Source organism: Archocentrus centrarchus, chromosome 12 (genome assembly GCF_007364275.1).
Source record: "Archocentrus centrarchus isolate MPI-CPG fArcCen1 chromosome 12, fArcCen1, whole genome shotgun sequence".
NCBI lineage: Eukaryota > Metazoa > Chordata > Actinopteri > Cichliformes > Cichlidae > Archocentrus > Archocentrus centrarchus.
In genome coordinates, this window is record NC_044357.1 from 2,362,315 (window position 1) to 2,374,861 (window position 12,547).

The window sequence follows — 12,547 nt, forward strand, 5'->3', positions numbered from 1 at the left end:
AAACTAGGTACAAAACTGAAGAGACAAAAGACCACCAAAGAAAAACAGAAAGTAACAGTTGCCAAATTCGCACATGTGAACTTGACAGCGACAAGAGTCAGAGAACAGGAAGGGAATATAAAAGGGAACTAACTAACCAACTAACCTATAATCAACAAATGCTAAACAAGGGACTAAGGCATGGAACAACAAAACTCATAAGCACCAGACAACAAAAAATAAAACCATAAACAGAAGACTATAAGGCGTGAACACAAATCTCTTCTCCAAACTCCAAAACCTAGGGTCAAAAACTCATAAGCTCTAAGAAATAATAGAAAGCCAAATATCAACAATACGGGACCACTATACAAATGTACAAAGCTAGAGAAAACCAAAATATCCCACAAATGCAAAACCTTGGGTCCCCAGACCCAGAGACTATGACATTTCAGGCTGAACTGATGGGACTGCGCCTCAGCCTGTTTGATAAATAAGGATCATTATGTACTGTGAATCATGCAGAGCTATTCTAGTAGAGTAAAAAAAAAAAAAAATGAAAATATGGAGTTAGAAATTTCTTTAATATGTCCCATTTAATGATTGCTCTCTGGGCTGGTTTGAGGGTGAAGCAACAAATAGGAACTAATAAGTTTTCAGGGTGGGATTTCCACTGAGTGTAAGTGTAAGACTGGATGGGGGATTTTGGCTGCAAGTAGTTGACCTTGATGGTAAGAGCCAGATTTAAACAAGATACAATTTTTTTTTTTTAATGGGCACAAACTGAACTTTTTCTCTGCCCCTCAGAGCTAATCTGACTAAACTGTACATATGTGGCTGTGCTGTGATCTTCTGGCTTGTATTTCATGACTTTTTGGATGCACATTTAATGAAATTATGGTTAGAACTATAAAAATAAAACTCAAGTTTTAATAAACTGTAGAAAGAGCTGGAAGGCCAATGATGCTTTAATTTATAATGATTGAATCAAATCATTATTATTACTTCATGTTCTATTTTACAAGCAAGCTAACTTAATTACTGGCTTTTAGGTAGAAGTTTCAACAGTATTCCTCAGCACATGTCGTTAGGATGGAGTTAGCATGTCCAAAAAAAAAATGGTTGGTATATGCTGACTCCTGCTTGATTAAGGCAGATCAGATTATATGCTGACACTGTGCTGTGTGGAATCTGGTGTAGCAACTAATCTGCATGTCAACTGAAATAACAAAATAAAAAGAAACACTATACTGCAGCACTATCCTTTGTGGGTGGCTAACCTTGATATTTGGTCAAATTCCTGTTAAAGTGACGTTTTATCTCTCAGTCTCGTAAGCATTTGCTCAGCATGTGTGCCAGTTTTTATCTTTAACAACTCTGCTTGTGAGATACTGATTGCATAAACAAAACAGCCAAAGCACAAAACCGTGCCATTCTCCAGTGAGGAACAATCCGGTCTTTGACTGTGGCTGATTGTGATCGAATGACTGCCGAATTGCTCTTTTTGACTCTTATCAGGACTCTGCAGCCTCCACCAGGATTGTTTTGTGGTAAATAAAACACAAAAATCATTGTTTTTATTGAATAATGATTATATATATGTTTGAAAAGGCTGATTTAATAACGAGGCAAAATAACATTTTATTGAAAGGGGTTGGCAGTTGATGCGGTCTTTTGTTTTCATTGCTGTAAATCATTTTGTGTAGTTTGTATGTGTGCGTGCAGATGAGTGTGTAGCTTCTGAGATGCAGCTGAAATAACTTTTTGGTTGCTCACTTTAAGTATTTGCTTTGACTTCCACCTGACCGTACAATTTGATCCCCATTTGGCGTAGAAGCGCAGTGTCTTTGCCTACAACATTACTGTGATTCTGATATAAAAACACAACATGATGTGTGCTTTAATAGGAAGAAAACTCAGAAGAGGTGGAATACTCCCCGCTGAAGGAGTATTGCAGGTTTGCTGAACCCGGCTTGTCGTTTTATTTCAGAAGCTGGCTCTCTGTGGGTTCACTGTCACACTGTGATAAATCTCTGGAATACTGTCTGCCTGGAGAGATCTGCTATGCTGTGCACATGTGGTGGGGAGGGAGAGAGAGGGAGGAAAAACCATTGCAAATAACACTGATGATAGTGACAGAGAGTAAAAAGAACCTGGGAAACCCACAGGGCAACTATAAGTATCAGTGACAGCAGAAATCCTTCCAGTCTTGTCATTGCTGCACTCAAACAAAGAAAATCCTGGTCAACTAACATTGTGCCCTCTCTTTATACAACCTAAACATCCAAATCCCATCTGTGGACATTTTTTTCAATAATGGCCGTGAGTTTCTCTTCTCCAGCTGGCAGATCAGGTGCTCCTTCTCCTTGCCCTCCACCCGCTTCCCTCTTCTTCCTTTTTTCCTTCTCTCTTAGAACAACTTCACCTCAAGGTAAATGTGTTCCCTTAGATAGAGAAATTGGGGTGTGGCAGTAGATGGCATGCAGTGATGGGCAGTTCTGCCTCAGGAGGAAGAACATGTGGTCTGATCACTGGTTCCTCCAGTCTGCGTGTCGAGGTGTCCTTGAGCAGGACGCTTAGCCCTAAATTGCCCCGATGCATCCATCAGAGTGGAAGTCTGTGTGTGATAGTAAGAAAGCAGTTAAAGGCACTGAATAAAGCTGTGTGTGACTGGATGAGTGAAGCTTGTCCCTGTTTCCCTTCCTTAAGAATGGCTTCTTGACAGCGTGCCTTCCATTGAAACCATTTCTGATGAGGTTTTGGTGAACAGTAGATGGATCAACTGAAGGTCCAGATGCGTCTTACGGCTCCTGTGTCAGGTCTTTACTGGATTTCTTAATGACATGATTTTCAGATACTGTCCATCTGCTTTAGATGCTTTTTTTAAATCCACTACATAGACCAAGCTGTACTGTCACATGATTACCAGTCAGTGACACAAAATCCATAAGCTCTTTCAACTCTTTCTTTTAGTGTTTAAGTATGAATACAAAGTGGAAAGAGCCTTCCGAACCAGCCTGAAGAACACGTCACGTGATTGCCACAGAGATTTTATTGTAGAAACATATCCAGGTCAAAACACTGCGAGCCTGGCTGCTCATCACTGCTTTTGCTGCCTGTTGAAGATCAGGGTCTGGCTGCTTGGCTGGGCTCAGCATCGGCTCAACTGCAGTGTCGTCCTCAGTCTGGAGTTCTTTGCTACCACCTTTGTGTTACCTTTGCCGATGCTATGTGTTAGCAGTAGTGGATTATTTCTGTCCTGTTCTGTGTGCTGCATTCACACATTTATGTAAGTAAATGTGTCAAAAGATTGATGTAAAATATTCTAATCTAAAATATCAGCAGCCTGAGGAGTGGCTTCTTTGCATAATACTGTAATGCTTTAAAACTAACCATCAGCAGACAGCACTACTGGCTTTGTAGCCCTTAAAGGCCCTTAAATAATAGTAAAAAAAAATGACATAATGAAAACCTTAAGTCAAAACCTACTGAACACCAGCATTCCCTCTGTGAAGCTCCAAGGCATTACCAATCAAGCAATGAAGCAATCACTGCAGATTGAGCACAGATAAAAATTTTAATGGGCTCCATAAGGCCTCCATATAAAAGTTTATTTGGAGCCAACACATTTTATATCTGTTATACTGGCTAGTTTTAAAATCAGAATCTGAGCTATAAATAATAATACTAATTTAGCTGTGTTACAACCCCAATTCCAAGAAAACGTTAGGACACTGTGTGAAATGTAAATAACAGAATACAATGGTTTGCAAATATAAACCTATATTTTATTTGCAGCAGAACATAGAACTTCTTTTAACAACAGTCCGGAAACATCTGGGAACCGAGGAGGCCGGCTGCTGGACTTGGAGGAATGTTGTCCCATTGTTGTCTGATTCTAGCTGCTCAACAGTCCTGGGTCTTCTCCATAATTTCTATGTTTCATGGTGTACCAAATGTTTTAAATTGATGAAAGGTCTGGACTGCAGGCAGGCCAGTTCAGAAACCGGACTCTTCTAGTACAAAGCCATGCTGTTGTAACAGATGCGATATGAGGTTTAATTGCCTTCTCGGACAAACTTGCTTTAAAACCCATATATGCCTTTTAGCATTGATGGTGCTTTTATAGATGTGTAAGCTGCCAGCTTCCATAGGCACTAATGTAGCTCCATACCATCGGTCATTTTGAATTGAGCAAGCCGGATGGTCCCTTTCCCCCTCTCCTCTTGAGTCCAGAGGATGCAGTGTCCATGTTTTCCAAAATTCCAAAAAGAAATTTCTGAATTTTTGAACAATTTTCCACTTTGCCTATTTTAAACAAGCTTTGGCACAGAGAAGACAGCGTCTTTTCTGGATGATGTTCACATGTGGATGATTTAACCTGCATTTGTGGGTGGTACAGAAAACCATGTGCACAGAAGTGTTCCTGAGCCCACAGAGTGATTTCTATGACAGAATCATACATGTTTTTTTATGCAGTGCTGCCTGAGGGCCCAAAGACCACGGCCATCCAACATTGACTGTGTGTCTCTGGCGCACAGAGATTTCTTCAGAGGAAACCACAGAGATTATATACTGTAGTTGATGAAATAGTCAAAGTCTTTTTAATTTTATGTTGAGGAACATTATTTGTTGTTCACAAATAATAAGACGCAATTTTTTGCAGATTGGGGAACTTCTGCCCATCTTTACTTCTGAGAAACTCTGCCTCTCTTTTTATACGTTAACCATGTTATTGACCTGTTGTCAATTGACCTTATGAGTCGCAAAAGTAATGGAAACACTCCTGTTAGCACACATTGAGTTTGGTGATTAACACATCTGGTTTATCCTTGTAAAACAAGTGTTCTACTCCAGTTTTTGTTCTGCTTAAATTAACAGCATAGCTTTATTGAGTTAACTTTAAGTGTGGTGGTTGGTGTGTTTTGTTACCTTTGAATAGAGCTGGGTAAGCAGATTCCTGTTGATGAAGTAATCCTGAAAGTAATGATGAGCTACTTTTTAACTACTTGGTATGATGTAATACTGCCTGAGGCAGCAAAAAAGTAACCATTGGATGAGTAATTAATAATGCATGAGTACTGTTAATTGAGAACACCTGAAAAAGTGTGGTAGATGCACCCCACTATGAACTAATTATTACCTGATATACTAATATATAACTAAGTATATTTTCCAAAAAGCTGAACTATTCTGTTCAGAGCAACGACAATGAAGCCTGTGCTCTGAAATGTAACCAGTTGAGCTTGGAAACAAACTCTTCTTTTTAATGTAAAGTGGTGTAAAACAAAGCAAACCTTGAACCCCTTCTCTACAGTAGTTTTCATTCGACACAATGATGACTCTCATTCTCTGACTTTGTTCACTTCACAGCATGTGGGCTGCGACAACATCCTGGGTTCTGATGCTAAAGAAGACAGATGCCGGGTGTGTGGAGGGGATGGCAGCACGTGCGAGGCCACGGAGGGACTCTTCAACAAGTCTCTCCCCAGAGGAGGTAAAACATATCTGATTCTAGACCTGCCAGTTTAGGAGGAGCGAGGCAGATGTCTCACCTCAGGTTTCTGTTAGATTTCCACTGATAAAAACTGTTGCACATTTGAGAGGATGAGTTTGTTTTCTTATTTACAGTATCTTAACTGCCTGTGTTAATCTCTACTGTTACAGTGAAAAAAGTTACAGTACTATTGTCCTGTAAAATCTTGTATTTCACAGTATAATCTTGAAAAACCTTTATGCCATACTGTAAGAAGCTAACATGAATTAACTAGCTAATCTTAGTCTTTCCACAGTAACTTAAATAAAATCTACATGTATATATTATACTGCTGAACTAATACTACAGCCAGCAACACACTAGTCATTGTATTTTGATATACAGCAAAATGTATTTACATCTATGTATGATTGAGGGACCATGCCAAGCGTCCATTGTGTAAAAACTAAGTGTACTGCTGCACTCAGCAGCCAGACATTGTCGCCCTCCATTAGTATGCATCCATATAGTAAAAGATTAATTCATCATTTAACTTTCATTATAGCTTACATAGGTATGTCAAAAACATGCACTGACAAAAATGCATAAAATGACATGCCTGAATCCCATCGCCTTAAGTACATTTATGAAGTTAATTATCTGACATTAAACTTTTGACGTAGTCTTATAAAGCAATAAACTGCATACGTTTTTTTTTTTTTTAGCAGTGGAGAGAGACAGGAAATGGGGGAAAGATACAGGGGAAGACACGCGGGCAAATTGGCGACAGGCCGGGACGCGAACCCGCGCTGCAACGCGGCATATGTATGTGGTCGCCGGCTTCACCACTAAGCCACCCAGGCGCCCCTAAACTGCATAAGTCAATGTGCCAAATGTCATGATATAATTTTGGTGCTGTAAACATCACAATTTGGAGATATCAAAAATGAGTATTTGTTTTACTGTTGTGAAATTAAAATGATACCATTCTTTTACAAGCGGTTACAGCCTATTGGTAGGCAATATGACAACATCTTAATGTCCGATGTACAAACCTATATAACCTATAACCTAAAAAAATTAAAGGTATACTTTGAAAACACATCAGATAATAATGGAGGGGAAAAATCATGCTGGATATCTATACTGATATGGAATGGGTAATGTGTTGAATGAAAGGATGCTACATTGTTTGATGGAAATGAAAAGGATCAACCTACAGAGTGCTGAATTCAAAGACACTCTGAAAATCAAAGTGAAAAAATGATGCAAAAATGATATTCCATTATGCCCAAATTTCATTGCAGCAACTCACAATGGTACTCAGTAGTTTCTATGGCATACAACACAGGGGCATGCTCCTAATGAGACTATGGATGGGCTCCTGGGGGATCTCCTCCCAGATCTGGACTAGAGCATCATTAAGCTCCTGGACAGTCTGAGGTGCAACCTGGCTGTGTCGGATGAACTGAAGCATAATGTCCTAGAGGTGTTGGATTTAGGTCAGATGAACATGGGGGCCAGTCACTGGTATTGATCCCGTCATCCTCCAGGAACTGCCTGCATACTCGTGCACATGAGGCCGGACATTGTCGTGCACCAGGAGGAACCTGACATGATGACAGCAATGTAGTTTATCCATGAATCCAGACAGATGTATGGCTCTGTGTTTCACACTGTTGTTACACTAAACATAATATTTTCAAAAAAATGCAGTGCAGTGCTGTATTTAGAGTGTGACGTGACAAATTTAAAGTCAGTGGAGTTGACTGTGCTTTTAGACAAATCACTTTTTGTCCAAAGTCCAAAACACCCTCGAAGCAGCAAAGTTATTTTTTTCACCGATGTGATATTTTTTTCTCCTTTTGACCCACTGACACTGCATATGTTTTGAACCACATAGAATTATGTTGACAGATCGAAATACAATAGTTTTTCCATTAATTACATCATGGAGTGATAGAATCATGAGCAGCGATAGGGACTTGGTACTGGTTGTAGCCTGAGGTAGTCTATAGAGAGCAGAAGAGACAGAGAGGGAAAACATATTTCTCCTTCTATGGTATGGCTAGTAAACCATCTAAAAATACTCTGTGTGTATGTGTGCGTGCAAGTGTGTGTGCATGTATGTGTGTGTGTCTAGGTGTGTGTGTTAAAAAAGAAGAGTGTTTCATGAAGCAAGATCACTTTGTCCCTTTTGGATGATTTGGAATTTGTTCTATAAATGTACTCCTACCTCGTATGATATATATCTGTGCTGTAAAATATGTCACATAGGAATGAGAACTGTGGTTGTTCAAGTAGGAGAAATACTACCTTCACAATTGTTGTCCTTGTCTTCCAGGCTACATGGAGGTGGTTCAGATCCCGAAAGGTTCTGTTCACATTGAGATCAAAGAAGTGACCGTGTCAAAGAATTATATTGGTAAGTCACACCCTTGAAATGATCAAGTCACATATATAGTTATTATTTTCTATAGTCCCAAGAAGGGCAGAATCTATCTGTTGACACTTTTGTCCTACTAAATGCTGGATAGCCCACTGATTTTCATGACCCCTTGACTCCTCTTGCAGAACCATCATGAGTCTGACATTTTTTATTCCAAGTTAAATAGATTTAAAACTCATCAGGTTGGCATTTGAGAAAAATACATATACAGTGATTAAATAGATTGCTGTGAAATTTGCTAATGGTGTCCATGGTGTCCACTTTAGTTTAGTTTATTCCTCCATCATAGCTGGAACTGTGACCATCACAGTTTGTGTGTAAGCAAGATAAAAGGAAAAACTACCACGTGCATTTGCAAATAAGGAATGCGTAACATTTCGGTGTGGATTTGGACCCCTTTTGTTAAAATTAAGAGGAAAGGGGTTGACAGGATGCACACTGCGGAAGTCTTCTTCAACAATCTAGCTAGTGATCGTTAGCATGCTGAACATAATAACCTTTAGTTACCCACTAAACCACGGACCACTGGCACTGTCATTGTGTAGATGTGTGAGATATAGGAAGTCAAAAGGATGCTAGTTTTCCTAAAAAGTTAATCCAATTTGAATGAAGTTGGGCTGTGTGCTAAATAAATTCAGTACAGTTTTTTGTGAACTGTTGTGAAATACCCCTGCTATGCTTTCTACTATAATTTTTCATAGTAAGTCTTCTAGACACCTTTTTTTTAAATGGAGAAAAGTGAAATATTAATTCAATTCAATTTTATTTATATCACGCCAAATCAAAGCAAACAGTCACCTCAAGTCGCTTTATATTGTAAGGTAAAGACCCCACAATAATTACAGTCAAAACGACTCCCTATGAGCGAGCACTTGGCATAATAGCAAATGAAGCAATCATAAAAGGATGAGAAGACATAAGCTTACAATTTATGATTAAAATGTAACTGTACAAGCAATGCACATAGATGTAAAATATAAAAAGTTAGATTATTGGCTATCTAATCATATATTTTAATATATAATTTTCATATTTAAATTCAGCACACCAAAATCCATAAGAAATTTCACATTTTATCTCTGAAACAGACAACTTTTGAAAAGCTGTTGACCGGTGCAAACATTTGGCTCACAGCAACAACCCCTGGCTGTTCTAAAAGATGATCAACAGGCAGTGTTTAACAAGCCTGTGAGGTAATTTAAAAAATACCTACCAGCTCTTCTAATGAGTCCTCCAGACTCTAGCCTGAGAGAAGATTTTTAATCTGTTTCAAATCATCATTCATTTTCATGAAGAAAAACACTTCTTCATTGAGCTGACATGGAGGTTTTCTTAAATGACCTAATGTATTTTCTTCAAATTAACGTGAGATCATTAAATTTTAGAAAACCTGCGGTTAGCTCTGTGACCTGACTGTGTTCAGAACCAGAGTAGAGCTTTCTGGCACAACACCGTCTGCTTCTAAGGTGCGTGCACAAATCTGACAAGGTTAAAGCCCCAGCGACACTTGTAGTACGTAGAACACAACTTTTTTCACACCTTGGCTCATGTGACAAATCACATGATCAATAGTGGGTGAACAATCCTCAGGAACACCGACAAAGGGGACAACCCCCATTAGGGGTTATGCCGCCTTCTAGTTACCTTGGAAGTTGGATGTCAAAACTCAGGAATTAGTGTGTTGCAGTAGTAAAGTTGGAAAAAAATCACAAAAACAGGTTTTGTTTTGCTTCTTAGCAAGGTAGAGCCATTCATGCATCACTAGCAATACATCATCATACTTGTTTGTGCTTGAAAACACCACTGCAACACATTCATAGATCGAACCTGGCCAGTGGTTTATTTAGTGAGTCACAAATACACAACAGTGGTAGTACAGATTAAAAAGTTTCACAGTTTTGTTGTTTACATTCACTGGCACCATCTTGGATTGTTAAGTCGGAGTTGGAAATCCAAGTTCCAGATGAAAATTCTGATTGGGAACTCAGACTTCCAACTTAATGTTGAATGCACCATGAAGTGCCTGATACCGTTTGTTTTTAGAACCGAAGATGTCCAGTTGCCTTCTTTTTTCAAGGTTTCAAGACTATGTAAAACAATTTTATTGGCTTGTGGCTTTTTTTCAGAGTAATCCAATCCAATCATGTAGTTTCACCAGGATAGTTTCACAGCATGGACGTAGACTCTTGCTCTTGTTTTACTTTTAATCAATCAATCACTCTAGACCCTGTGATCCACTGTAGTGTGATGACTTGGCAAATTGCAACATCAACCTGTTTCATATTATCTGTTTGGTTCTACGTCAACCGCATTTCTAGCAATTTCATTGTGTTTTTGTCAAGAACAAAAGGAGGATCCCATCATCTAATGTCCTGTCGCCTAACGTTAAGCCAAAAAACAGTCTGTGACCACCAAAACCCACCCCATAACCACCCCACCAGGCTTCTCTGCTTTGTTCCAGACAAAACAAAACAAAATAAAACAATCAGAAAACCCTGTTCACTTAAGCCAATTATGTGACTTTTCATTAACAAGAGAAAGACATGTGACAGCGTGTTGAATTTACAGGGGATGGTGTTGATGGAGGGTTTAAATTACACTCTGAACCAGAGAGCTGCATCAGATTTACAGGCCGTGGTGACAGCGGCCTGGTCCACCAGGATTATGTGGGATATGATGTCTATATATCAAAGTTTAAAGAGTGCAATTTTGGCTATTGTGTTGGCCTTGATTTTCCTGTCCAGTCTGTTATTTTCTTTGTTATATAGTTCATCTGTGACCTCAGCGATAATAGTATTTTTCTTTTGTAGCATTGTCTGAGCTATTTAGATCAGCAAAATTAGCATTTTTTTTTCAATCTTTTATTAGGTCTGAGTCAAACAATATACAGATTTGTGTAAACTATGCTGTTCAAATGTCACAATGCCCACAATCAATGCCAGATGTGTTGAAAGAGCATTTCTGGAGAAGGAGATTGAGATGTGATTAAGAGCAGTAAACTATTGTTCTTCGAATCTGCGTGAATGCTGCAGAGGGGGGAGATCTGCAGAGCATGAGCCAAGGAGTCAGAAGAGTGAGCAGTTGGATTGTTTCTCCTCAATCTGGCCACATTTCAGTGGAGAGAAAGTGGATATTTTCAGATCTGTTGTGGTTGGAGACCAGCTTTTGTTTTGACAACCAGACAGAGTGGTATTCATGAGATTCATCCAGGCTTTCACCTGAACTGCGCTTTCCTTCTCTTCCTAAATTAGATGCATATACGTGTCGGTGCACGTGAATGTCTTTGTTGGCAGCGTGAGTGTGTTTCTGCTGAGTCTGTCCAAATAGCAAGTTGTCAGTGACGTCGGGGGGGTGGGGGTTGAAGATGGCAAACAATGGCAGTGATGTCACACCAAATGATTGTCTCCAGCTACTGTTTCCGTCTGCTTTTGATTTCAGCTTTCTGAAAAATGTTTCTTGTCTTCTGTGAATTCCTAGCTTTGAAATCTGAAGGGGATGATTATTACATCAACGGAGCGTGGACCATCGACTGGCCGAGGAAGTTTGACATCGCAGGGACGGCCTTCCACTACAAGAGACCCTCCGATGAACCAGAGTGTTTAGAGGCATTGGGTGCTACCACTGAAAATCTAGTTGTCATGGTAATATAACATTTCATTTGTTCTTACATCATTTATATGCTAATTTTATTTTAGAAGACTATTACAATCAGTTTACATGTGTCATTGTTCAGAAAAACTTTTTTTTTTTTCTCAAATATCTCAAAGTTGTTGTTGATTTCTCTTCTTAAAGGACACCTAGGGGACAAGGGGAATCTGTTAACTTTTAATGCTCACCTTTGAATTTTTGTAAAAGAATCAGCATTTGCTCACACAGCGATCTTCTTCATCCTTCCATACACATACACGCAAGAGCAACAGCAAGACCACACAGAACAGGGGGAGGCATCAGTGACAATAGACTTGACACCGATTAAGATAATATAAATGGTGTGAAATGGAGGAGCTGAGTGGAGGTGTGTTGCAAAGTGGCTTGCAGAGAAAAGCAAGCTGAAGCAATTTAAATAGGACGCCTCAGATTGGCCAGTAGGCTGTTGTGCTGGGATTGATGTCTGACTAATGCGATTCTTGATTTGTTGCTAATTAGTTATTTAGCATTGGCTGAAAAAGCAGACTTTTCCCCATTCAGGAGTTAGAGACCCAAAAAAAGTGGTTAATTTTAGTAGCTAGTTGACTGAATAAAAGCGAAAAATTCATAAAATCGGATTAACAACTTTTTAAAACATTTCTTTTGCTGTTGCTCCTGCAGGTCCTCCTTCAAGAGCAGAACCTTGGAATACACTACAAGTTCAATGTCCCCATCCTGCGTACAGGGAGTGGTGACAATGAGGTGGGCTTCTCCTGGCATCACCTGCCCTGGTCTGAATGCTCAGCTACCTGTGCTGGAGGCAAGTGCGCCCTATAATTGTTGTCTTTATCTGTACTAGTACCACTGCGACTATCTTGAGTTTTTTATGATCCCTGCTGGGCCTGTCAAATGTCAAACTAGTATCAAAAAGCTCCAGGGTGCCCCATTTAAGCTTTTAAATGTTTATGCATGTGCATTTTTCTTTAGCTTAAGTGCATTTATTACCCTAAATTAGA

The 12,547-nt window shown here is 39.4% G+C and overlaps 1 protein-coding gene across 1 annotated transcript in view; it reads left to right on the plus strand.

Annotated features, from left to right (window-relative positions):
• Nucleotides 1-12,547, plus strand: part of adamts6 (ADAM metallopeptidase with thrombospondin type 1 motif, 6) — a 74,795-nt gene that overhangs the window by 47,121 nt on the left and 15,127 nt on the right. Inside the window, exons 19-22 of the mRNA XM_030743336.1 lie at nucleotides 5,353-5,476; nucleotides 7,800-7,880; nucleotides 11,382-11,545; nucleotides 12,213-12,351. Of these exons, the coding sequence (XP_030599196.1) occupies nucleotides 5,353-5,476; nucleotides 7,800-7,880; nucleotides 11,382-11,545; nucleotides 12,213-12,351 (508 nt within the window). The remainder of the gene's footprint in view (nucleotides 1-5,352; nucleotides 5,477-7,799; nucleotides 7,881-11,381; nucleotides 11,546-12,212; nucleotides 12,352-12,547) is intronic.